This window comes from Nicotiana tabacum, chromosome 17, assembly GCF_000715075.1.
Source record: "Nicotiana tabacum cultivar K326 chromosome 17, ASM71507v2, whole genome shotgun sequence".
Classification (NCBI taxonomy): domain Eukaryota; kingdom Viridiplantae; phylum Streptophyta; class Magnoliopsida; order Solanales; family Solanaceae; genus Nicotiana; species Nicotiana tabacum.
The window spans coordinates 121,229,140-121,252,582 of NC_134096.1; the positions used below are offsets into that span (position 1 = coordinate 121,229,140).

Here is a 23,443-nt window from a genome sequence, read left to right on the forward strand (position 1 = left end):
TATAAGTTATTTTACTAAAGATTAAGAAAAAAAATTAAAGTTAAAAATTATTTGTAAGTAAAATAATATTATTTTTTAGATAAATTGAAAAGAAAATACCCTACGTTTATGCACACTCCAAGAATATAAATTTGGTCCTTCCATTCTCTAAACAACCCTTCGTTTTTTTACCGTATTATAATCATGGCCCTAGTTTTTTTTAATGAAATCTAATTAATTAGCTTAGTATAGCTTACATTAAAAGCAGCCTCAAGAGTACAATGACAAAACGCGTTTACTCAGAATAGATTATACCTAATCAACAAACAAATGATCTCTGGGACCCTCCATTTCAGCCACAAATTAATTGCTAGTAGGTAAAATAATACTCCATCCGTTTCAATTTAGATGATTTACTTGACTTAACATAAAATTTAAGAAAAAAAAAGAATACTTTTGAAACATGTGGTCCTAAAAGCTTAAAGGACAAAAGCTTTGTGGAACCATTATATTTGTATCGCTATAAAAATTTCTCATTAACGATAAAGTGGGTAAAATAAAAAGTTTAAAGTTATATTGTTTTCAAATATAGAAATGTATCATTATATTTGAAATGAACTAATAAGGAAAATGTGTTATTTAAATTGAAATAGAGAGAATAATAACGTTTCATGTAGAACCTTCTACAATTACTCGGATCACGTGTCCTATTTGTATCATAAGAGATATCAACCGTGACAATGAATATTTTTAACTTTTATTGTGAAAGACTTTTTTCAAGACGAACTTCTGTTAAAACACAAGTGGGAATAACATCAAATTTCATCATTTTATAGTGACGAATTTTCGTGTATTTGGAAACTACTACCGCTCCTTATAATGTACCTACATTTATTTCATTATACTTTTGGTGCAAAGGGCATATGCATGAATGCATGTCATGTCTGCAAATACAATCATGTGTGTTTGTCATGGCATGCATAATATCGGCAGAAAAGACTTGCCTCTTTGGGCTTAAATTCCCAAAAACAATTCAGAAACAAGTATTTTGTGATATATCGTAATTTTTAACCTATTTAGGTCAATTCGTGACAAAAAGAATGTAATGAGCAATGACATTAATTAACAACCAAATTACTAGCTAGAGTCATCACTGGACATATTGACTATACTTTTACAAAATAGCGACGATGGGTTGTGTAAACTTTACAAGTATTTTGTTAACTCATTCTTTTATTCGAGAGCTTTAATAAGTGACTAAATCTTCTAACTTAGTTCAATACTATTAATTAAAGTCTCCTCAGATGCAATTCTGCTTCTTTTTTTCATGAGTCAAGTACGTGAAAAGAAGAAGAAATTTTTGATAGAAAAAGGGGCTATAAGGACTTGTGACAAGCTCACTTTCGACATACTAATAATATCCAAAACACTTCCAAATTAAGCCCTATAAGCCCTTTCATAATATTTGAATTTTAAATTTTAAATTTTAAATTTTAAATTGAACTTTGACTAGAAATTTCGATTTTCAAACAATAACTAAAATGAGATAGTCACAACTTCAATATGGTATTAGAGAATACTTAGTTTTGCGTTTACCGTCACCCACTATCAAAAAGAATTTTCACATACTTGACTCATGAAAAAAAGAAGCAGAATTGCATCTGAGGAGAGCGTGTTGATGATATAATTGAGTAAATAAAAATATATTGTCTATAATAACTTAGCTGTTAAATGAGATAATTACACAAATCCAATAAGTACATCAAAATCTCATCGGGAGAAATTTTACTGTAATTTTTATTCATAATAAAGGAAAATTTTTCTTATGGACGAAATGTGTTTTTTCAGTACAAGGCAAATTGGACCGACTAACAAGTCACGGGTACCAACACTTGTGGTATGGTATTAATTAAAAACTAGAACAATTTGAAAGGATGATGTTACCCTTAATATGTTATATGTTTAGTGAAGATAATATTGTGATTAAAAAAGGAAGAATGAAAATGAAAGAAAGTGAGAGATCAATAAAAATAAAAAAATAAAAAATAAAAGAAAGAACAAAAGCACCTCTAATAAGGGCCCCATGCAATGTCTCCTTAGTGGACTGAAGGATGTGATTTTCATCTTTTTTTCTACACTGCACCCTTCCATTTTTTCTTTCCTTCTAAATTTTCTTACCCAAAAAAACAAATGAATCCTTCAGCTATAGTCATGGCAAAGGAGCTGCCCGAAGGATCGTCACGATCTGGCGGTGAACAGTTGCAAAATCCAGCACCGTTGAGCCGATATGAGTCACAAAAGAGGAGAGACTGGAATACTTTTGGACAGTACTTAAAGAATCAGAGACCACCAGTTCCATTATCACAGTGTAATTGCAACCATGTTCTTGAATTCCTCCGATATCTCGACCAGTTCGGAAAGACTAAGGTTCATTTACATGGTTGTGTGTTTTTCGGACAACCTGATCCGCCTGCTCCTTGTACTTGCCCTCTAAGGCAAGCTTGGGGCAGTCTTGATGCTTTGATAGGTAGACTTAGAGCTGCTTATGAAGAAAATGGAGGCTCACCTGAGAATAATCCATTTGGGAATGGTGCGATTCGCCTTTATTTGAGAGAAGTAAAGGAGTGTCAAGCTAAGGCAAGAGGGATTCCTTATAAGAAGAAGAAGAAAAGGAAGCTTAATAATCCTATTAAGGCTACCATTGGTGCACCTGCTGCTACTGATCAACATAAGAATTTGATGCAAGCAAGCTAAAAGCATCTTGGATATCTCTTCTGATAAATATGGGTAAGTATTTTTCTTTTAACCATCTAATCTTTGCTCCGGAGTCTGGTAAATTATACGATCATTTGGTTAAACCATAAGGACTTACTTCAATTTCATTTGACTCAATCTCTTGATAGAATCTGTATAAAAATATGCTCCTAACCTAACCAATTGAAGAATTTAAGAAATTTGCTTGAGTTTCTACTTGTGTATCAATATATGTTCTTGAAAAAGTTCAAGAAAGCAATACAGTGAAGAAACGAAAAGTAAAATTTTATAGGAATTTTACAAGATTTATAAGTAAAAATGAAATGTTATGATTGCCATGGCTAGGGTAACTATCTTCCATTAGACCTCGGTGTCAAGTTGATTTTCTAACACCAAAATCCCTAAACCATTCCAAAAACCCTGATCTTTGTGGTCATAGCGAAGCAATTGAATTTGAGGACTAGTAGGTATAAGAAAATGTCATCTATTTTATAATATTTGGAGTACTATATAGGGTAAGAATAGTGCATATTCTAGTAAGCTTATAAGAAATCTCTCTCTTATATATTTTCCAAAAAAAAAAAAAAAAGAATCTCTCTCCTATATATTTCTCCCTTTCTCTCTCTGATATCACGCAAAAACAGTTTATTAATTTCACTGTTGAATTTGCTTCTCTTAAAATATACTACTATCTGTTTTCAATAGTTCTTGGCCCTTAAAAGATTTGGAAAGATTTTGTGTGCTCATGAACAAACCATGTGATGTTACTATAGTTGGAGTAATTTTGAAGTGGAAACAAAACTAGGAATGCCTATATAGTCTTCAACCATTAATTTAAATTATATAATTAATAGAATCGCCTGTACATCTCCAACAAGCATATATGTAATGATTACTACAAAAAGTTCCAGACGAATATTATGCTTGCCTTTTGTACGTAGGTTTTAGCAGTCAAGGCCTTTTTTCGTATTATTTGTAGTAAATAGTCACATATGAAGAATATATTTTTGCAAGTACGTGGTCCTTTTGTAGCTTGTTATGTTCCTTCTTAGGAATGTCTCTAGACTTCTTCTTTGGGATTTTAATGATCCTCTCCTGTGAAGAGTATCTGAGATGTTCAAGATATATATGATCTTTTGTAGACTTTGATTCTTTTTGTGTCTGATTTCTAAGTAAACGCCCTAATCACTCCACTTAGCTTGCACTTTCTATTGACTGTTAATCAACGGACACGTGATTAAGCCATAACTTATTGTAGTCTATTTACTTCTCAATGAAGTATTATAAAATTTCGACTGCTATCCGATAGAAAATTTAACCTTAATGCGTACTTTGAAATCCTCAGTCTGCTTGTGCAATAAGATTTATTACGAGTAAGGTTAAACCAAAGGAAAATTGTTCACATGCATAGTTCGTTTGAAGTGCATATCAGCAGATGGCTCAATGATTTAGTTCATGACAAAACTCGAGATGGCTTAAATTTAAGAATTAATCAATAATGCTGGTCAATCAACTTAACATGAAGTAATAATCTTATACACGATTTGATTGTTATCATATCTTTTTGTTGGAACCACAAAAGTCCCCGTTGGTCTACTTCCTGCTAATTGCATCAATATCCCCACACTCATTTGTCAATGTTGACAAGTACTGTATCACCTTCATTATACTTTTGATCATCTAACCATTTTTTTTAAAGGAATTGAGAATGTTCAATTCTTCCAGATTATAATCAAGAGGTAAATGTATTGTTCACTTTTGAATTTTTCTTTTTTTGTTGCTAAGAACAAGCATTTTTTTTATTGAATTCGCTTTTGAATTCTAATATACAGATAAGGGTCTCTGCCTAAATCCCGCACAAAAGCGGCCTGTTTATGAGAAAAGTACTTGACATGTAGGTGCTCATTGACAAGAATAAACAATTAAGTTTTTTTTCCATATTGGTTAGCTTAATATATTGATATCTTGCCTTATGTGTGAGGTGAAAGCTGTGAGTAGATTGAGTAACATTCTATCATGAGGTGAAAATATATTTTTTCTTTTACTTTCTTTTGGTTGTTTCTTATATTACTACTGTTTTTTCTTGATGGGAACCCGATGTTATTGGTATCAAGGAATTGACTTTAGTGCTATATGGCTAAACTTTCTCTCAAAGAGTCATGAAGTATGACTTTCAAGGTCATGTCGATTCTAAGCCATTTGGTGTCTTTTTTTTCCTACTGAGCTATCTTAAGTGTCTATCGAGCAAGGTAGTCTGTTGTTAGAGGGTTTGATTGAGAATGATGGTTATCTTAATTAAGTTATATACAGTGGCAATATTATAATACATTGTCATCACATTTTAATGTGCTATCGTAATATTTATCATTTTTATCATGTTATCAATTAATGATTATTACAGAAATTTATTTATAATTATAAGTGACCTGATTGTGCAGATATCTTTTACGTTATCAATACATATAAGTTAAATCTTTTCAAAATTGAGTGATAATGGGAAGAATGATAATCGTCCGCCAATAACATAGCCTTAATTCTTAAGTCTCATCATTCATTTAGCCCACATATTATCTATTTAGCAACGTATCAAGTTAATATCAGGTTTTCTTCATGGAATTTCTGCACCATTATCATTTTAACTTTAGGAAACTTATATATTCTGTTTTCCCTATCATTTTGATGTATCACACAAATAGAGGATTTTGGCAAAACTACTGCATTTTACCGAACGCGTAGCTAGGCCTCTAGCTCATTATAACTTGTTAAATTTAATCGATAGTGTAAAAATATTAGATTGATGTAAATCACAGGTGCGAGTAAGATTTTATGGTCTTTTGAAACATGTACGGTCCATAAAAAAAAGTTCGATCGAGGGTCATGCAGATTACTGCAAAGACCCAGAGAAACCTTAGAGTAGTATAGCAAACTTATCTCATTATTGAAGCATGCATGCATGTAAGTTAATACTAATTAAACTGGCATGTAGTATGTCATTTCATTTCTTTGATCTCTTATATAGACATATAGATCAGATATTCTTTGCGACCTACGTACCTAGCTAGATTCCATTACATGACTAATTTATATATACAGGCAACCCTAGAGAGCTAGGCTAGAATGACTATCAAACATTGATGCATGTACCATTACTTTTTCACGGATATTTCTACAATCATTCAATTAATGTCAAATTGTTTAAGGTTTTTCTTATCTTTTCTATTTCCAAGATAATTCTACTTTTATGCTTACCAAATTCATTGCAGGTATAGGGTGGTCACAATCGGATGTATCTTAGATAAGAAGATGTTGCTGCCTGCCAACAAATGTCTACCTGAATACTAGCTAGCTCTAGCTAGCTAGCTACGTTTTCTTATTAGTAGATTATTAAGTTATATACTGATAAAGTCTTAGTCTTAAATAATTTAGTTAGATAATCAGTTTCTGTCAATGAAAAAAAAGCAGGAATAATTCTCTTTTGGAAAATTGTGAAGGGAGTTTTCCACTGCTTAATTATTGCTGTAAATTGAATTACTTCCCTGCTGCTACACTTGACATCAATTACTGCAGAAGTCATTAATAGTTGGAGTATTTCAGTTTTCTTTCAGCACTTGGTTGTTTTTAATAAGACACTATTTACTCCTTGTTATACATCTAATCTCTAATATGTTTTTTGCGTAAAGGGTTATTTCTTCCTTCTTTTTTCTTTTCTTTAAATCCTTCTGTGTCTATGTGGTATGTATGAGCAGAGTGATTTGTCATAAATGGTCAACAAAGGCTTTGTAGTTCAAGTTTCTGATGGACTGCTTTTCTTAAACTTGGTTTAGATACATGGTATAGACAATTATGGCTGTATTATATGACACTGGATATTCAGACGAAAAAATCCAAAATGCAGCTGATCTCTCGTATACCTCTTAGCCTGATTAACAGAATCTGGTATGCTAATGCATCTATTGTTGTTTGTCTTTCGGAGAAAACCACATTAAAAGTTACTTAAAAAAAGCTTGCTTAATATAAATACAATAAGTTATAACTTCATCTAACTACTTTGAGATCTTGGTGTAGCCACATTTGCAGAGCTTCGTTGCACCTATCTTTGCATTCAGCTAGTTGCATAGGTCCAATGCCTTCAATATAATCACTAGCGAAATGTTCAGCTCCTTCAACCTTTGTAATAGTCCACATTTGATCCTCACCTGCATGGTGACAAACTTAGTGGTGCACAACCCTTGCTCCACCCAACCAAGCCTTGAAGATTCGGAAACGCCACACATGACTAGCTATCCTCGTAAACACCCAACGATATTATATATCCACACCTCCTCGGAATCTTGAATTCACTTTTTTCCATTGTTATCCCTGTCGAAAAGTTGATAAGTGATCTCCCGTGCCCACCATTCAACATTATTTGGTTTATAATTAGTTTACATTCTAACTCTAAGGTTACCATCCATATCAACTCTAAACAAATTGTACGTACTGTTGTATTTGGGCCTATAAATATGGATGGAAGTGCCAAAGCTAGGAGAGTTGGTCATGTTGAACCCAAATTCTAGCTCAAAGACATGGTTTGCACCATATTCTGACTCACAATAGAAAACGAAGTTGGCCGAAGAGCACTTTCCATTCCCATAGTCGTTTGATTTAAAGTATGGTAAAGGCTTTGTGAATTCACACTGGCTGATTTGCGCCACTATTGATTTTTTGACCCTATTTGCTCCATGGGCAGATCGTCAAGTTTAACTAGTGTTTCCCCTCTCTTGCCTCACTTTTGACCTAAAGATTTGCCTATGGGGAAAGTATGGGTCAAAAAATCAAGACCATTAATTTTTAAGGTCATTGATTGTAATTTACTGATTCATACTTACATGAGAGAAGATGGCCCAATGTCTTCCTTCAAGGACAATGTTATAAGGCCCATCAACAGGTTCTCTGTTGGATTTTCTGTCTATTAGCCTAGATGGGCCTTTAGCACTTAGAGATTGACCCACCTAAAGTGTATCGGTTGGGTGATCAAAACTTCGCCACAGAAATCTGCCATTACGTAAAAGAGTATTAGTTTGCCAAGCTACCGTGTCACCAAATTCCCGTCTCTGCCAAAGGTTAAAGTAGCATTCTCGCGCACAGGATTGCCACGATTAGCCTCCCAAACCCATCGTATGACGGATTCAGATGTGCGATGACCCATTCATAGCCCAAGGATGAAGGCATTTGGGGTAGATAAATTAACAAAGCGTGAAGGGAAAGGTACCAATGTTTAAGACACGATGATATGCATTGTATTCAACAAAGTATTCACTGAGTGAGCCTTCATTGATGTACTTAAAGGTTCTTGGAGGAGGAACATTAGCTAAAAGCTGCTATGAGTAGGGTACGAAGTGTGATGACAAGCAAAGATGAATAGGAAGACATCGTTTGTTTTGGTGAATGAGCACAATTTTGAGTAGCTAAGTGATAAGTAGGGATTTTAGCCTATTATTTGCTCTTTTTTACTTAGGTTTTGTGCCAAAAATACGTGAAGGTATTCCCGGAAACAAACTTAATGTGCTTGCTTGCTGGGTTTTATTCGAAATGAGCCAAAGAAGCCATAACCAACTCACAAAGGAGTCAAACTTAACAAAAACCAAGTCTGGACCAATACTATGGAACGCGGACCGCGATAGAAAAGGGCGGCCGCAAAATTATCATCGATGAGGCAGCCATTATTCCGTGGACCGCGAAATAGAGATTCAGAGAGGCTGTTTTGAGCACTAAAATTGAGCGCTGAGAGCGGCAGAAAGACGCGACCGCAAAGTGACTGGCGCGGCCGCGGTTTGAATTTAGCGGACAACGTTTGTCAAGGTTCAGAGACTTTGCAAGATGGGCATAAATGAAGAAGGCGGGTCCGCGTCCAAATTAGGTGGCCGCGAAGGAATCTCACGCGGACGCGGTGAACATTATGCGGTCCGCGAAACGAAGATCTACCCAGGCCCAGATATGAAAAAACGTGGACCGCGCTCACTATTACGCGGCCGCGAAAGCCCAAGCGCGGACGCGGTCAGAATTACGCGTTCGCGAAACCCCCGCAGGGGAATTTTTGTTCGGAATTTTCAGCCTAGTATAAATAGATCCTTTTATCAATTTTAGGTTAAGTTTTGTTTAGCAGAGCACGTGAACGACTGGTTTTTCCCTTTTTGGGCAATTTTAGAGTAGAATTACCTTCAAATTTTAGATTTTCATCTTGTACTTTAATATTATGGCTTATATTTCATCTTTATCTTTGATTTCTGCTATTATTATGAGTATCTAGACCCCATAGCTAGGGTTGTGACCCAACCCTAGTGTGGGCATTTAATGGGTCTTGAATTTTAGGGCTTAATTATTTATGGGTTAGTGATATTTAGCCTAGTTCATGCTAAAATTGTAGAATTAGTGGTTGCAAACACTGACTCATGCCTTTATGACTTAGGCTCTTCTTGAGAAAGATGGACTAAGTCTAGAAAAATTAGGCTAACAAGGAATTGGGGTAAACTCAAGAGATTGATAGCCCCAATTAAAGGGTTAAACCTAGAGATAGTAATACCCGACTTGAGCCAATTTCACTTGTATTGTATGAACACCCATTTGGGCTTGAGAAAGCCAAATCGGGCAAAGTCACTCAAACTACCGAGAGGTATAGAGTGAGCACTTATGTGTGATGGTTATATCACGACCCCAATCATAACAAGCTTGTCCTAGATTCTTGATACCCATTAGATACTCACCTAGGCGGAAGTCGCTTCCCTAATGCCTTTTAACACTTGAAAACTTTCACCACAAATATTGTACTTAGCTTACACTTAGCATACAATAGTATAAAATTAGAATAGAATCAATCACAACAATGTTTGGAAGTGCAATTAGGAACAACACGCACATTTAGATTAGTTAGATACCCAACTCCAAGCCAAATTAACTCCCTGTGGAAATCAATCCCGACCTCGTTGAGGAAAACTGCATTGACCATCCTCGCTACTCTATAGTGGTGTAGGTTTGGCCTCGATCACTTTTTGGCGCCGTTGCCGGGGAGTTAGACAGTGTTGGCTATCTATCTAACTATTTGTGTGTCTTGTTTTTCTTTCCTTCTGTTTTCTAACTTTTGTGTATCAATCACTTTAGGTACCAAATGGCTCATAATGATGCTCACGGACATGTTCTTCCGGGGGAGGAGGTAGATGACAATGGTGAGGATGAGGTTAATCTAGAACCTCAAGTCCAAAGAAGAGGCCGCCAGGCTAATGACAACATTCCAAACCCTCCCCCACCTCCTCCACTGGCAGCACACCGGGTGCTACCCAATGAAGGTTACGCAAGTGCAATTGTCCCGTTCCGAATTCGAGCGGGAAATTTTTAAATTACAAATGTCATGCTGACCCTATTGGAGCAGAGGGGCTTTTTCACTAGAGCTCCTCATCAGAACGCATACAAGCATCTAAAGGATTTTGTAAACACATGTTGGGGGAGCAAGCAGACGAACGTATCGGAGGACGCTCTGAGATTGAGACTTTTCCCATTTTCACTTAGAGGGAAAGCTTTGGACTGGCTCGAGAAGCTACCCAACCACTCCATACACACGTGGGATGAGTTGGCAGAAAAGTTTATAGCCAAGTTTTTCTCACCGGGTCATATGGCAGCATTGAGGGATTAGATCTTAGCCTTTAAACAAGAACCTAATGAACCCCTACATGAAATCTGGGAGCGATTGATAGTAGGCTATATTCATGCAATTTAGACACAACTTACACTCTAATTTAGCCGCACTTTATTGATATTTGAATGCTAAAAGATTACAAAATGCTCTAATTAATAATTTGATGCTTTGCAGGAGCTACTCCGAGCTAGGAGGGAGCTAACGAGTGTTTTGGAGTCAACATGGAATGTGAAAGGGCAATCGAAGGTTAGCCCGGTCGAAAAGGAGTGAGAAAAGAAAGCGAAACGACCCCTCTAGGTGCGCGGCCGCGGAGTGGGCCGTGAACTGGTCTGCGAAATCAAGGCAGTGAGGCAGTCCAAATCGGCGGCCGGATCCGTGGCCGCGGACGGGCGGACGAAAGCCAAACACGCAGGGTTAATTATGTAGTTTCTTAGGCGACTAACCTAAACCTATATGAAACCTAAACTCACCCAGAAGTGGGATATAACTGTTTTTAGAAGAATTTAGAGGCAAGAACGAGGGAGAGAAGACGGATACATTCCTAAGATTTTTCATCTTCGTCTTCATACTTCTATTTGTTGATTATGAATTATTTTAGTGGTTTATTTTTCATTAGTATGAGTAGCTAAATCTATTATCTAGGGTTGATGGAACTAATTGTTGGATGAAGTCTTGACTCTATTTTGTTATAATTGAGCTGTGTTTGTTCTATGATTGATCAATTACGTATTGTATTCTGGTTAATTGAAAGGGCCCTCGATTAATCGTGTCTATTCACCTTGTGTTGCTTGAAAAAGAACACTTGGTTAGATTGTTGTTGAACAACACCACTTTTGGAAAAGTTAAGAGATTAATTACTTGAATTTAAAAGTGGGGTTAGAAATAACGAAACTTTGGTGGGATAATTCTGAGTTGCATAAATTGTTAACTAGAGTAGTTCGAGAGAATGCTTCTAGTAAATTATCGTAATTGATCGAAAGGTAATTACGGTAGCCCGGAACTCATAATCCTCATAGAGTATTACAGCGAGATTATAGCTAAAGAGTTGAGAATTAATCCGGCAATTGGGGAAATCAATAGCCCTAGATCCTTTTACCCTTGAATTCGATTTTAGTCTTGATTATTTCTAATTTTATTGTCATTTTTCCTTGGCTAAATAAATTCCACTGATTATTCATAAAACTCTTGCATCCGAAAGTTGTCTGAGCTCATCATTAGCATTATTTAAGGTTGTAGTAAATAGGTTAGTTCCTTGTGGGATTCGACGCCGGACTTGAACCGGGTTATATTTGCAGCGACCGCATAGTCCTTTTTACAAGGCATAGTTGGGCGTGATCAAATTTTGGCGCCGTTGCAGGGGAACTAATGGTGTTATTTATTACAACTTAGAAGAATTGCTAGGATTCTTAGTTTAGATCAATTTCTTATGGTGTTTAAATTTTTTCATTGAAATTCTCACGTTTAACTTCTCCTGTGACTTAAATGTATGCCTAGCTCTTCGAGGACTGATGAACTTTTTGAAGGACTCTCAGACCCCGAGAAAGCATCCAGGGCATTTAATCGAGCCAACAAGAAGAACAAATAGTTACAACAAAAACACACACTCGAAATTGAAATGGACAACGTCGATGTCAACGAAAACAATTGGAATAATTGGGTTGACCCAAACAATGGAGTGGTGGCACCCTTTGTGCCAGAAGTTGCTCTATATGATTGAGCATAACCAACTGCTGATAACTTAGCCACCGCCAATGCTGTACCTCAGATACAACCGGACACATTCCAGATCACCAAAAACATGTTGTATCTGTTGCAAAATAAGGGACTGTTCTCCGGGTCATACATTGAAGACCCACAACAACATCTGAAGAATTTCCTATCAATATGTGTGACCCAAAGACAGCCGAATGCGACTCCTGAAGCCATCAAGCTATTACTGTTTCCATTCTCTGTGACTGGAGAGGCTCAAACTTGGCTGAATTCACTCCCAATAAACTCCATTGCCACTTGGGAAGAATTAGTCAAACAGTTCTTAAACAATTTTTATCCTCCCAACAAGACTGCAAGGCAGATTAATGAGATATTGCAGTTCAGGCAGAAACCAACTGAGTCCTTGAAAGAAAACTGGGAGAGGTTCAAGGGTATGCTAGTGAAGTGTCCACATCATGGCATTCCAGATCAGATGCTGGGACAGAGATTCTACATGGGTTTAGCAGATAGTTTGAAGGCCAATGTAGATGCTTCAGCTGGGGGTGCATTTTTGAGCAAGATATTCACAGAGTGCAAGATTCTTCTTGACAAGATGGCTCAAAATTCAGGCTGGATGGCTAGAGGTACGACACTTACACCAATAGTGCATTCTGTTGCTCTTGACCCAAACAATTCCCATGCATAGAACATAGCCACTCTCATGACTCAGATGAGCATACTGACAAAGAAAATTAATGAGATGGGTACAAAGCAAGTGCACATTGTTGATACAACGAATGGAGGATTGTGCACTCCTTGCATAAACCAGTCATATGTGTGCTCGTGGAGTGGTGAGAATGACAATCAGGGCGTCAAAGAAGACATGAATTATGTCAATAATTTTGGAGGTCAGAGGCAAGGTGGACAACAATGGGGACCAGCACCAAACCAGCAGTACAGACCCAACCTGCCACAACACAACCCTAATTCTGGGGCCGCACGACCACAAGGTCAAGTTGTGCCTTATCAAAGGTAGCATGGCTATAATCAGCAGCACCAACAACAGTTGGCCTACCAACCACCTCATCAACAACAGGACAACAATGTGGTAGAAATCAGGGGTATGCTGCAACAACTCATTGGAACAAATGGTAAGATGCAAGAAAAGTTAACAGCACATGATTCAGCAATCAAAGGCATTGAAACTCAACTGGGACAACTGTATATGGCCTTGAACAATCTCCCCCAAGGAACATTGCCTGCAGATACAAATATTAACCCAAAGGAACAGAATCCAAATCAGCTAATGGCAGTGAGTCTCAGGAATGGAAGAGATTTAGACAGAGAGCAAGAAGTTGCTCAATTTAGGAGAGAGACTATGCCAACTACTCCAGTTACATTAGAGGCAGATGAGTCAGCAGAGCTCACCGAGGTTGTAATTGAACAAGCACAGGTTGACAAGGGTAAGGAGAAGGACGGTGAACAAGTCTCAGAATAGGTGGCACCTCTTGTGCCAGAAGCTTCCAACAAATAAAAGACATCAAGTAATGGACAAAGATTGACTCCTGCACCATTCCCTCATAGATTGGCAAAACAAAAGAAAGATGATCAATACAGGAACTTCATGGAAATGCTTCGACAGATTCAATTGAATATTTCACTGATGGATTCTTTGACGGAATTGCCAGAGTATGCAAAAATGATGAAGGACCTGATGTCGCGGAAATTTGACTTCCAGGGCCTGTCCACTGTAACTCTGACACAGACCTGCAGCGCGGTAGTGACAAGACCTATGGCCCAAAAGGTGTCTGATCCAGGTAGCTTCACTATCCCATGCACTATTGGGAGTTATACTTTTGCTAAAGCATTGTGTGACTTGGGAGCCAGCATAAACTTGATGCCCTTGGCAATCTATACAAAACTGGGCATTGACAGAGCTAGACCGACCTCAATGTTGCTACAACTGGCTGATCGCACAATCAAAAGACTGACAGGAATTCTTGATGATGTGCTTGTGCAAGTGGGAAAATTTGTATTTCCTGCAGACTTTGTTATTCTTGATTGTCAGCTGGATGAAGAGATACCAATCATTCTGGGAAGGCCATTCTTAGCCACTGGGAGAGCATTAATTGATTGTGAGATTGGAGAGTTGAAAATGAGGTTGAACAATGAAGAAATAATATTCAACGTTCAACAATCCATGAGGAGACCCAGTGAATTTGCAAACTGCTCGCTAGTGGAGGCCGTAGATGTGATACTGCACGAAGAGGATGAGACCCTTAATGTCAAGGATCCACTAGAAGCCTGCTTGATGAATTTGGAAGAGATGGACGGTGAAGGGTTGGCAGAGTGGGTCATGGCTCTCGAAGGTCATGGATTCTGGAAAAGGGAACCTCAGTTCGAGCCCCTACGCTTAGAAGAGAGAGCAACACCACCTGCAAAACCATCAATAGAGGAGCCACCACAGCTGGACTTGAAACCTCTTCCAGCCCACCTCAGGTACGCTTTCTTGGGGCCTAATTCTACTTTGCCTGTTATTATATCATCTGGTTTGCTAGCTATGTAGGTAGAGCAACTATTGAAGGTATTGCAAGAATGTAAGATTGCCATTGGTTGGACCATGGCAGACATAAAGGGTATCAGCCCAGCCTTTTGCATGCACAAGATTCTTCTGGAAGAGGGGCACAAACTTTCCAGGGAACATCAACGACGTCTGAACCCAAATATGAAGGAAGTAGTAAAGAAGGAAGAGATCAAGTGGCTGGATGTGAGTATCATCTTCCCCATCTCTGACAGCAACTGGGTCAGTCCTGTCCAATGTGTGCCGAAAAAAGGAGGAATGACGGTCGTAACAAAATGAGAATAACGAGTTGATCTCGACTCGTACAGTCACGGGGTGGCGGATTTGCATGGACTATCGGAAACTGATCATAGCCACTCGAAAGGACCATTTCCCATTGCCTTTCATTGACCAAATGTTGGACAGGTTAGCTGGGTGGTCCCACTTCTGTTTCTTGGATGGATACTCGGGGTATAACCAGATCTCAATAGCCCCGGAAGACAGAGAGAAAACATCCTTCACTTGTCCATATGGAATCTTTGCCTTTCAAAGAATGCCCTTTGGACTTTGCAATGCACCGGCTACATTCCAGCGGTACATGTTAGCCATTTTCACTAACATGGTGGATGATATTATAGAGGTGTTTATAGATGATTTCTCCGTAGTGGGGGATTCATTCGAAGATTGTCTTCACAATTTAAGAAGAGTGCTCAAAAGATGTATGGAGATAAATTTGGTGTTAAATTGGGAAAAGTGTCATTTTATGGTACAAGAAAAAATAGTTTTGGGGCATCGAGTGTCCAGTAAGGGAATTGAGGTCGACCATGCTAAAGTTGATGTGATTGAGAAATTTCCACCGCCCACTTCGGTCAAGACAATGAGAAGTTTCCTTGGGAACGCCGGGTTCTACAGGCGATTCATAAAAGATTTTTCCAAGATTGCTAACCCTTTACGTAAACTTCTTGAAAAGGATCAGCCCTTTTGTGTTTTCTAATGATTGCAGGTTGGCATTTGAGGAGCTGAAGAATAGACTGATAACTGCACCCATCATTGTTGCACCCAACTGGGAGAAATCATTCGAGCTCATGTGCGATGCCAGTGATTATGCTATAAGAGCAGTCTTGGGATAGCGAAAAGACAGGATGATGCACCCGATTTACTATGCAAGCAGGACGCTCAGTGGTGCACAACTCAATTACACTGTAACAGAAAAGGAAATGCTGGCTGTAGTGTTTGCCTTCGACAAATTTAGGTCGTACTTAATTGGTTCAAAAGTTATTATTTATACTAACCATGCAGCAATTAGGTACTTGATAGCAAAGAAGGAGTCAAAGCCACGCTTGATTCGCTGGGTTCTTTTGCTACAAGAATTTGATCTGGAAATTCGTGATAGAAAAGGGACGGACAATCAAGTGGCAGACCACCTCTCAATATTGGAAGGAGCTGAAAAGAGAATGGAGGTTGAAGACATAACAGAGACATTCCCGGATGAACAGTTACTTGCTGTGACAATGGAGGAGACGCCATAGTATGCTGATATTGCTAACTATTTAGCAAGCGGTATTGTACCTTATGAACTCTCCTCAATTCAAAAAAAAAAGTTCTTCCGCGACTGTCGAGCCTTTTATTGGGACAAACCTCTATTGTTTAAAATATGTGTAGATAACATGATCCGGAGGTGTATCCCTGAGAAAGATCAACCTTCTATTTTGCAGGCTTGCCATGCTTCACCATATGGTGGACACTTTGGAGGAATCCGGACAGCAGCAAAGGTGTTGGAATCGGGATTTCATTGGCCTACTCTGTTCAAGGATGCCCATGCTTGGGTTAAAATTTGCGATGAATGCCAAAGGACATGCAACATATCTCGCCGTCACGAGATGCCGATGACCACAATTCAAGAGGTGGAGGTTTTTGACATGTGGGGGATCGACTTTATGGGGCCGTTCGTCAGCTCGTATGGTAACAAATATATATTGGTAGCGGTTGACTATGTCTCCAAGTGGGTCGAAGCGGTGGCTCTCCCAACCAATGATGCAAAATGGGTAACAAGTTTCCTAAAGAAAAACATCTTCACACGTTTTGGCACCCCGAGAGCTATAATCAGTGATGGTGGAATCCATTTTTGCAATAGAGCGTTCACACGTCTGTTGGAAAAGTATGGAGTTCGCCACAAAGTAGCCACACTGTACCACCCACAGACGAGCGGGAAAGCTAAAGTGTCCAATAGAGAAATTAAAAGTGTCCTGACAAAGACAGTGAATGCAACAAGGACCAATTGGGCGAAGAAGTTGGATGATGCATTATGGGCATACCGCACATCATTTAAAACTCCAATTGGTATGTCATCGTACAAGTTGGTGTTTGAAAAGGCATGCCACCTTCCGGTAGAGCTCAAACATAAAGCACACTGGGCACTGCGATTGCTGAATCTGGATATAGAGACCGCAGGCACCAGCAGAGTCACTGAGTTACATGAGCTCGAGGAATTCAGGTTCCATGCATTTGAAAATGCTAGATTATACAAAGAAAAGATGAAAATGATCCATGATAAGCACATCTTAGATCGGAACTTCAAGCCCGGAGATCTAGTGTTGTTATACAACTCGAGATTTAGGTTATTTCCGGGTAAATTGAAGTCCCAATGTTCAGGACCCTTCAGAGTGGTGCAAGTGTTCTCAAGTGGAGCTGTGGAGATTGAATCCAAAGATGGGACAAACAAGTTCACGGTAAATGGGCAAAGGTTGAAACATTACCTTGGAATGGTCGAAGAGAAAGGGGATAGAGTGGTGATAACTTTGGAAGAGCCTCAGTACGCGAACGAGGAGTGATAATGAAAGCCTGCATCATGCCGCGACATTAAATCAGGCGCTTCCTGGGAGGCAACCCATGGTTTGTTGTAAATCGCCGTGCCCCGACGTTAACTTAGGTGCTTTTTTGGGAGGCAACCCATTATTTTTCTTACTTTGGTTGTTGTAATTGATTTTGAACGATTTTGACTGACCTACTAGTGTGCAGGGCAAAGATCATGCGCATCAGAAGGATTCGGGGGTCGAAATTAACCCAAGAATAGGTAAAAAATGTGGAAAACACAAAAATTGGTTGGAGACGGAGATCCGCGGCCGCGGATTGGGCCACGGATATGGCCGGGATTTTGGCCTGTGTTCTGCCCCCCGTTCGCGGACGCGGATCGGCCAGCGGATTGGGGCGCGGATTTTGGGAGCCCCTCTGTCCAGAATCCGCGACCGCGGATTGGACCGCGAATTGGGGCGCAGATGCGCGGGCGTGTCCAGGTAAGTTTTTTATTTTTAATCCCCAACCCCCTTCTTTTCCTTAACCCAAACCCTCACTTCCCCCACTTTTCTTCTTCCCTTCCTAACTTCAAGAATCCAAACCCCTCACTTCGCCCCACTGCTCTTCTTCCCTCCCTAATTTCAAGAACCCAAACCCCTCACTTCCCCTACTTCTCTTCTTCCCTTCCTAACTTCAAGAACCCAAACCCCTCCCTTCTCCCATATTTTCCTTTTAACACAAGACTCTTCTCCTTCCTTCTCTTCTCCACTCTACCGATCTCCAACCTCCGTTCTTCTCAAGATCTCCAAGTAAGTACATGATTTTATTCCTCTTTCTTAGTATTTTTCTTTTTTTTCCTTTTCTGTATAGGGTAGTAAAATCATAGGTACTTTTGTCTGGGATTTGGATTGTGGTTTATATGTGGTATATGGAGGCTATCTGCATTGATTGATTTGGAGGAGGCCATTGTTGGGTTTGTGAGGATTGGTGGTCTGATTGGGTCTTTGGGTGACTTGGGGGTACATATGCACACTACCTATTTGTTGATTTGCCTTAATGAGTATTGAAGATAAATTGTGACCAATTGTGCGAGTAAAATCTGATTAACCGCAATTGGGACACATATTTCTCTCTCCACTGATAGTAGTATTTATTGTGTAGGTAACATGCAACCTTCAAGGAAGAGACGCGCTACCAGGGCCTCATCATGTAGTCATGGAGGCTCATCTCAGGGACGGGCACTGACCAGTGCAGCTTAGTTTGATCGTACCAGGTTTGTCTCCAGAGCTGCCCAAGACCGTTTCAGTTTGAAGGCCACTAAAAAACCTGTACCGAAAAGGGGTATTGACAGGGCGTCCCTCCAGGATGAATGCCCTAATATGTATCGGGAGTTGATCAGGTGCAAATTGGTCAACTTTTTCGAAGAGCCGGAGTAGGGTAACTTGATGCTTGTTCGGGAGTTCTATGCCAACTGCCCCGAACATGAGGATAGAATATGCACTGTGCGACACACGAGGGTGGATGCCTCGTTAGAAGCCATCAGGAAAGTATATCGATTGCCTGAATTCAATGGGGAGGAGGATTTCTATGATGCTTACAGGAGAGAACCCATCATATGGAACAGGTTTTTCAGAACTATCTGTGCACCAGACAAAGAGGTAGTATGGGTTGTGCCGGGATCGAAGCTACACTCTTCCTCACTCACTTTTGAAGGAAAATGCTGGTTGTACGTCATCAACAGTCGCTTACTGCCGTCCCACAACACCACGGAGGTAAATGGTCCGAGAGTTGCCTTGATATGGTGCTTCGTGAATGGCCACGACTTCGATGTGGCCAAGGTTCTTCAGTCTGAGATGTTCGTCCGTTAAACACATAAGAGGTATGGGTTCTTTTTCCCCTCTCTGATCACTAGATTGTGCCGGGCAACAAGGGTGCCTGAGAACCCAAATGCGGATGGCATGGTAAAGAAAGAAGCAAAGTTCCGGGCAGACAAAGTGACCATCGGGAAAGACTCGGTGGCACCAGGGGAAACTCATAGTGACGATTCTAATGCGTTGGAAGAGGGCGACGAAGGGCAGGAAGAGGTTGAACCTGCCTCACCCCACAGGAACAAGCTGCAGTGGCCGAAGGACTATCCCAGGGCAGACGGAGCACGCAAATGACAGCCCTAGAACAAGACATGGAAGGATTGCGCACTTCCGTCACGGAATTAGGGACCAGAGTTGATGCTCTGGCAACCCAAAATGCGAATTCAGAAAAGAAAATCATGGGCTGGTTGCGTGCGCTAGGGAGAGCATGTCATCTCAACCCTGGCACTATCTCCGATCAAGATTGATCCACCAGGGAAGTTCCTTTACCTCACATTACTTTACTTTGTATGACATGAGGACATGCCATCTTTTTAAGTGTGGGGGTGGGGGATACTTTGTTGTATGTAGATAGTTTCATAGTTTATTCATATAAATCAATTTCGACTTGGCCCAACGATGGATATCATTCGACGGGTCTCTTGAGGGACTAAAGTCGAAAGAAAAAAAAAGATTTTCTTTTGTAGTAGTGTATCAATTCCCCCTTGGTTTTTCTTCAAACCACAGTTCTTTTCCAAGGGTTTTGTTTGAACCGAGTGTAGTTAGCTTTTTATTTTTTAGTTAGGAACTTATGGGCTCTGGACAGAATTAAAATAGGAAGCCTTGTTTAATTTCGTAGTGCCTTGAATATAGCGGTTACTTTAGTGTGACGCTTAGGCTCATTTGTTGACTCTTGTAAGAAGGCCTTAAAATGTATGTTCTTAATTTGGCTGAAGTACCCTGATCTGAGTGTTTGATGATCTAATCTGGAATGAGTCATGTGCCATGTGTGTGGGAGGCTTGTTATATTCTGTGCACGACATTTAGCGCCTAGAACTTGATTTGTGTGTCTGCAAAGCGAAATGGTAGTCTTGTTTAGTCTGGGAAGTGATATAGGCATTTCTTTGTTGAACCATATATATACATACTCCACCCACCTATTTGCTACGTACCATAGTTAACCACGTTGAGCCTGTAATCTTGTTTCCTTGGCAACCACATTACAAGCCCTATCCCTTGTTTGAATTGACCATTTTTTTGAATCCTTTACCTCTCGTAAGCACTGAAAATACTATGAATTTACAAAGGATAAAGTGTGGGGCAGTTGATGGAGATTTTGAGTGGAACTAGGAAATAAGGAGAAAGGTATATCTTGTTGGAAAAGGCCACTTGTGGAAAAAAGAAGAAGAGAAAAACATTGTTAATAGTGTATCATGTTGATTGGTAATAAATCTTTTGTGGCTTTTAAGGTGATTGTTCTCAAAGAAGAAGTGTGGGGTGGTATATGTGGTGTTAAAAATGAAAATATTGGTTTAACTTAGGTATGGACTTGATTGTAAAATAAATGTATTAAAGTGCTTAGGGAGGTGTAGTTACTATTATATATCCAAATATATCCTACCCAACCTACATCCTACATTACATCCAAATAAAATCCTACTTGATCCTAGACTGAGTGAGCTCAATTAGTAGAGTCGTACACTACGGGCAAGCCTATAGTGCGTTTTCTGTGGCACAAGAATGTCATTTCTGAGGGTGAGTGAATTCTGTTCCTTTTAAAGTTCCTCAGTGTGTGTGAATTTTACTGATTGTGAAATGAGTCTCTTTTGTTGTAAGCAGGCACTTGATTCATGAAGGAGAGTCAAGTCTGCACCTTTGATATAGAGTAAGTAAGCCGGTTAGGAACATTGCGTGGCTAGAGGGAGTCAACTCTTGAGGTGTAGATGTTGCACTAATGTACTCAATTTATGTGAAATATTCTTGGTGTGACGAGTAGGGAAGTCGCTCAGTAAAGTTAGGCCTCTTAGAGTGTGGTTTCATTGCTCGGGGATGAGCAATGGTTTAAGTGTAGGGTGTTGATAGTAGGCTATATTCATGAAATTTAGACACAACTTACACTCTAATTTAGCCGCACTTTATTGATATTTGAATGCTAAAAGATAACAAAATGCTCTAATTAAGAATTTGATGCTTTGCAGGAGCTACTCCGAGCTAGGAGGGAGCTAACGAGTGTTTTAGAGTCAACATGGAATGTGAAAGGGCAATCGAAGGTTAGCCCGGTCGAAAAGGAGCGAGAAAAGCAAGCGAAACGACCCCTCCAGGTGCGCGGCCGCGGAGTGGGCCGCGAACTCAAGGCAGTGAGGCAGTCCAAATCGGCGACCGGATCCGCGGCCGCAGACGGGCGGACGAAAGCCAAACACGCAGGGTTAATTATGTAATTTCCTAAGGGACTAACCTAAACCTATATGAAATCTAAACTCGCCCAGAAGTGGGATATAGCTGTTTTAGAAGAATTTAGAGGCAAGAACGAGGGAGAGAAGACGGATACATTCCTAAGAGTTTTCATCTTCTTCTTCATACTTCTATTTGTTGATTATGAATTATTTTAGTGATTTATTTTCCATTAGTATGAGTAGCTAAATCTATTATCTAGGGTTGATGGAACCAATTGTTAGATGAAGTCTTGACTCTATTTTGTTATAATTGAGCCATGTTTGTTCTATGATTGATCAATTACGTATTGTATTGTGGTTAATTGAAAGGGCCCTCGATTAATCGTGCCTATTCACCATGTGTTTCTTGAGAAAGAACACTTGGTTAGATTGTTATTGAACAACACCACTTTTGGGGAAGTTAAGTAATTAATTACTTGAATTTAAAAGTGGGGTTAGAAATAACGAAACTTTGGTGGGATAATTCTGAGTTGCATAAATTGTTAACTAGAGTAGTTCGAGAGAATGCTTCTAGTAAATTATCGTAATTGATCGAAAGGTAATTACGGTAGCCCGGAACTCATAATCCTCATAGAGTATTACAGCGAGATTATAGCTAAAGAGTTGAGAATTAATCCGGCAATTGGGGAAATCAATAGCCCTAGATCCTTTTACCCTTGAATTCGATTTTAGTCTTGATTATTTCTAATTTTATTGTCATTTTTCCTTGGCTAAATAAATTCCACTGATTATTCATAAAACTCTTGCATCCGGAAGTTGTCTGAGCTCATCATTAGTATTATTTAAGGTTGTAGTAAATAGGTTAGTTCCCTGTGGGATTCGACTCCGGACTTGAACCGGGTTATATTTGCAACGACCGCTTAGTCCTTTTTACAAGGCATAGTTGGGCGTGATCAGCGATACCGGACAATGGTCAAGGAATACCCAAACAATGATATGACTGAAGCAATAATTCATCAGACATTCTATAGGGGCATCAACACGACCAACCAGTGTGTGGTGAATCAGCTAGCTGGGAGAAATTTTATGAAAATGCCTTATGCCGATGCTTGTGACATATTTAATGAGATAGCTGACACATCCTCAGCTTGGCAGAGTCGGGCAAATGTTCCTCAGGGTGACCCTAATGTCATCCATCTTCACAAGGAACTTCATGATCACGGACAAGCCGTAGCCGAGTTGACAACTACTATGAATCAGTTAGCAAAGGCTCAGCTTCAGCAAGTTCAAGGGACTAAGCAAGTAAATGCCATGGAAGGGGTAAATGTCATGGTCAACAAGAGGAGACAGCATGGTCAACAAGTGCAAAACAATCAAGATCAATATGAGCAAAGTGGTAGTGGTTACAATCAAGACGATTCTTATGATGATCAAAGTGAGGAAGTTTTATATGCCAATAACTACCAAGGTCAATGGAGCAATGCTCCAAATCAACAATGGAGATCGCAAGGGAACAATCAAAATTGGGGCAACCAAGGCCAAGGGAATTGGAACAATGTCAACAGCAATAACTCGAACAATTGGGAGAACAACAATCAGAATTGGGGGAACAACAATAACAATTGGGGAGGCAATGGAAACCAAGGGGGTTGGAATAATAATAATCAAGGCAACCGGGGGTCGGGCTTTCAAAGGCCCCTGATGTATCAACAACCCAACAATCCGCCTCCATATTCGTCTCAAGGGCAAAGTTCTTTAA

General features: G+C 39.5%; 2 protein-coding genes, 1 non-coding gene and 1 pseudogene across 4 annotated transcripts; 2 read left to right on the forward strand and 2 right to left on the reverse strand.

Annotated features, from left to right (window-relative positions):
• Positions 1-2,078: 2,078 nt before the first annotated feature.
• LOC107786037 (protein LIGHT-DEPENDENT SHORT HYPOCOTYLS 10-like) lies at positions 2,079-6,337 on the forward strand. Of its 2 annotated transcripts, none has more exons than XM_075234968.1 (2): positions 2,079-2,766; positions 5,997-6,337. In XM_075234968.1, the coding sequence occupies exon 1, from the start codon at positions 2,170-2,172 to the stop codon at positions 2,731-2,733; it is 564 nt and encodes a 187-aa protein (XP_075091069.1). In that variant the 5' UTR covers positions 2,079-2,169; the 3' UTR covers positions 2,734-2,766; positions 5,997-6,337. The 2 variants fall into 2 exon arrangements, with proteins under 2 accessions (XP_075091069.1, XP_075091070.1); XM_075234969.1 differs by lacking the exon at positions 5,997-6,337 and adding an exon at positions 4,566-4,589.
• A 431-nt stretch (positions 6,338-6,768) lies between these two features.
• Positions 6,769-8,145, reverse strand: LOC142172083 (epidermis-specific secreted glycoprotein EP1-like; annotated as a pseudogene).
• A 4,322-nt stretch (positions 8,146-12,467) lies between these two features.
• LOC142172236 (small nucleolar RNA R71) lies at positions 12,468-12,574 on the reverse strand. The gene has a single exon (XR_012701610.1). It is a non-coding gene; the product is annotated as a small nucleolar RNA R71 (small nucleolar RNA).
• Positions 12,575-16,993: 4,419 nt separating this feature from the next.
• Positions 16,994-17,482, forward strand: LOC107786034 (uncharacterized). Its single transcript, XM_016607471.2, has one exon. The coding sequence runs from the start codon at positions 16,994-16,996 to the stop codon at positions 17,480-17,482; it is 489 nt and encodes a 162-aa protein (XP_016462957.2).
• Positions 17,483-23,443: the final 5,961 nt, after the last annotated feature.

Coding starts and splice junctions, on each gene's coding strand:
- LOC107786034 (XM_016607471.2), top strand. CDS start 16,994: ATGTCATCGTACAAGTTGGTGTTTGAAAAGGCATGCCACCTTCCGGTA.
- LOC107786037 (XM_075234968.1), top strand. CDS start 2,170: ATGAATCCTTCAGCTATAGTCATGGCAAAGGAGCTGCCCGAAGGATCG.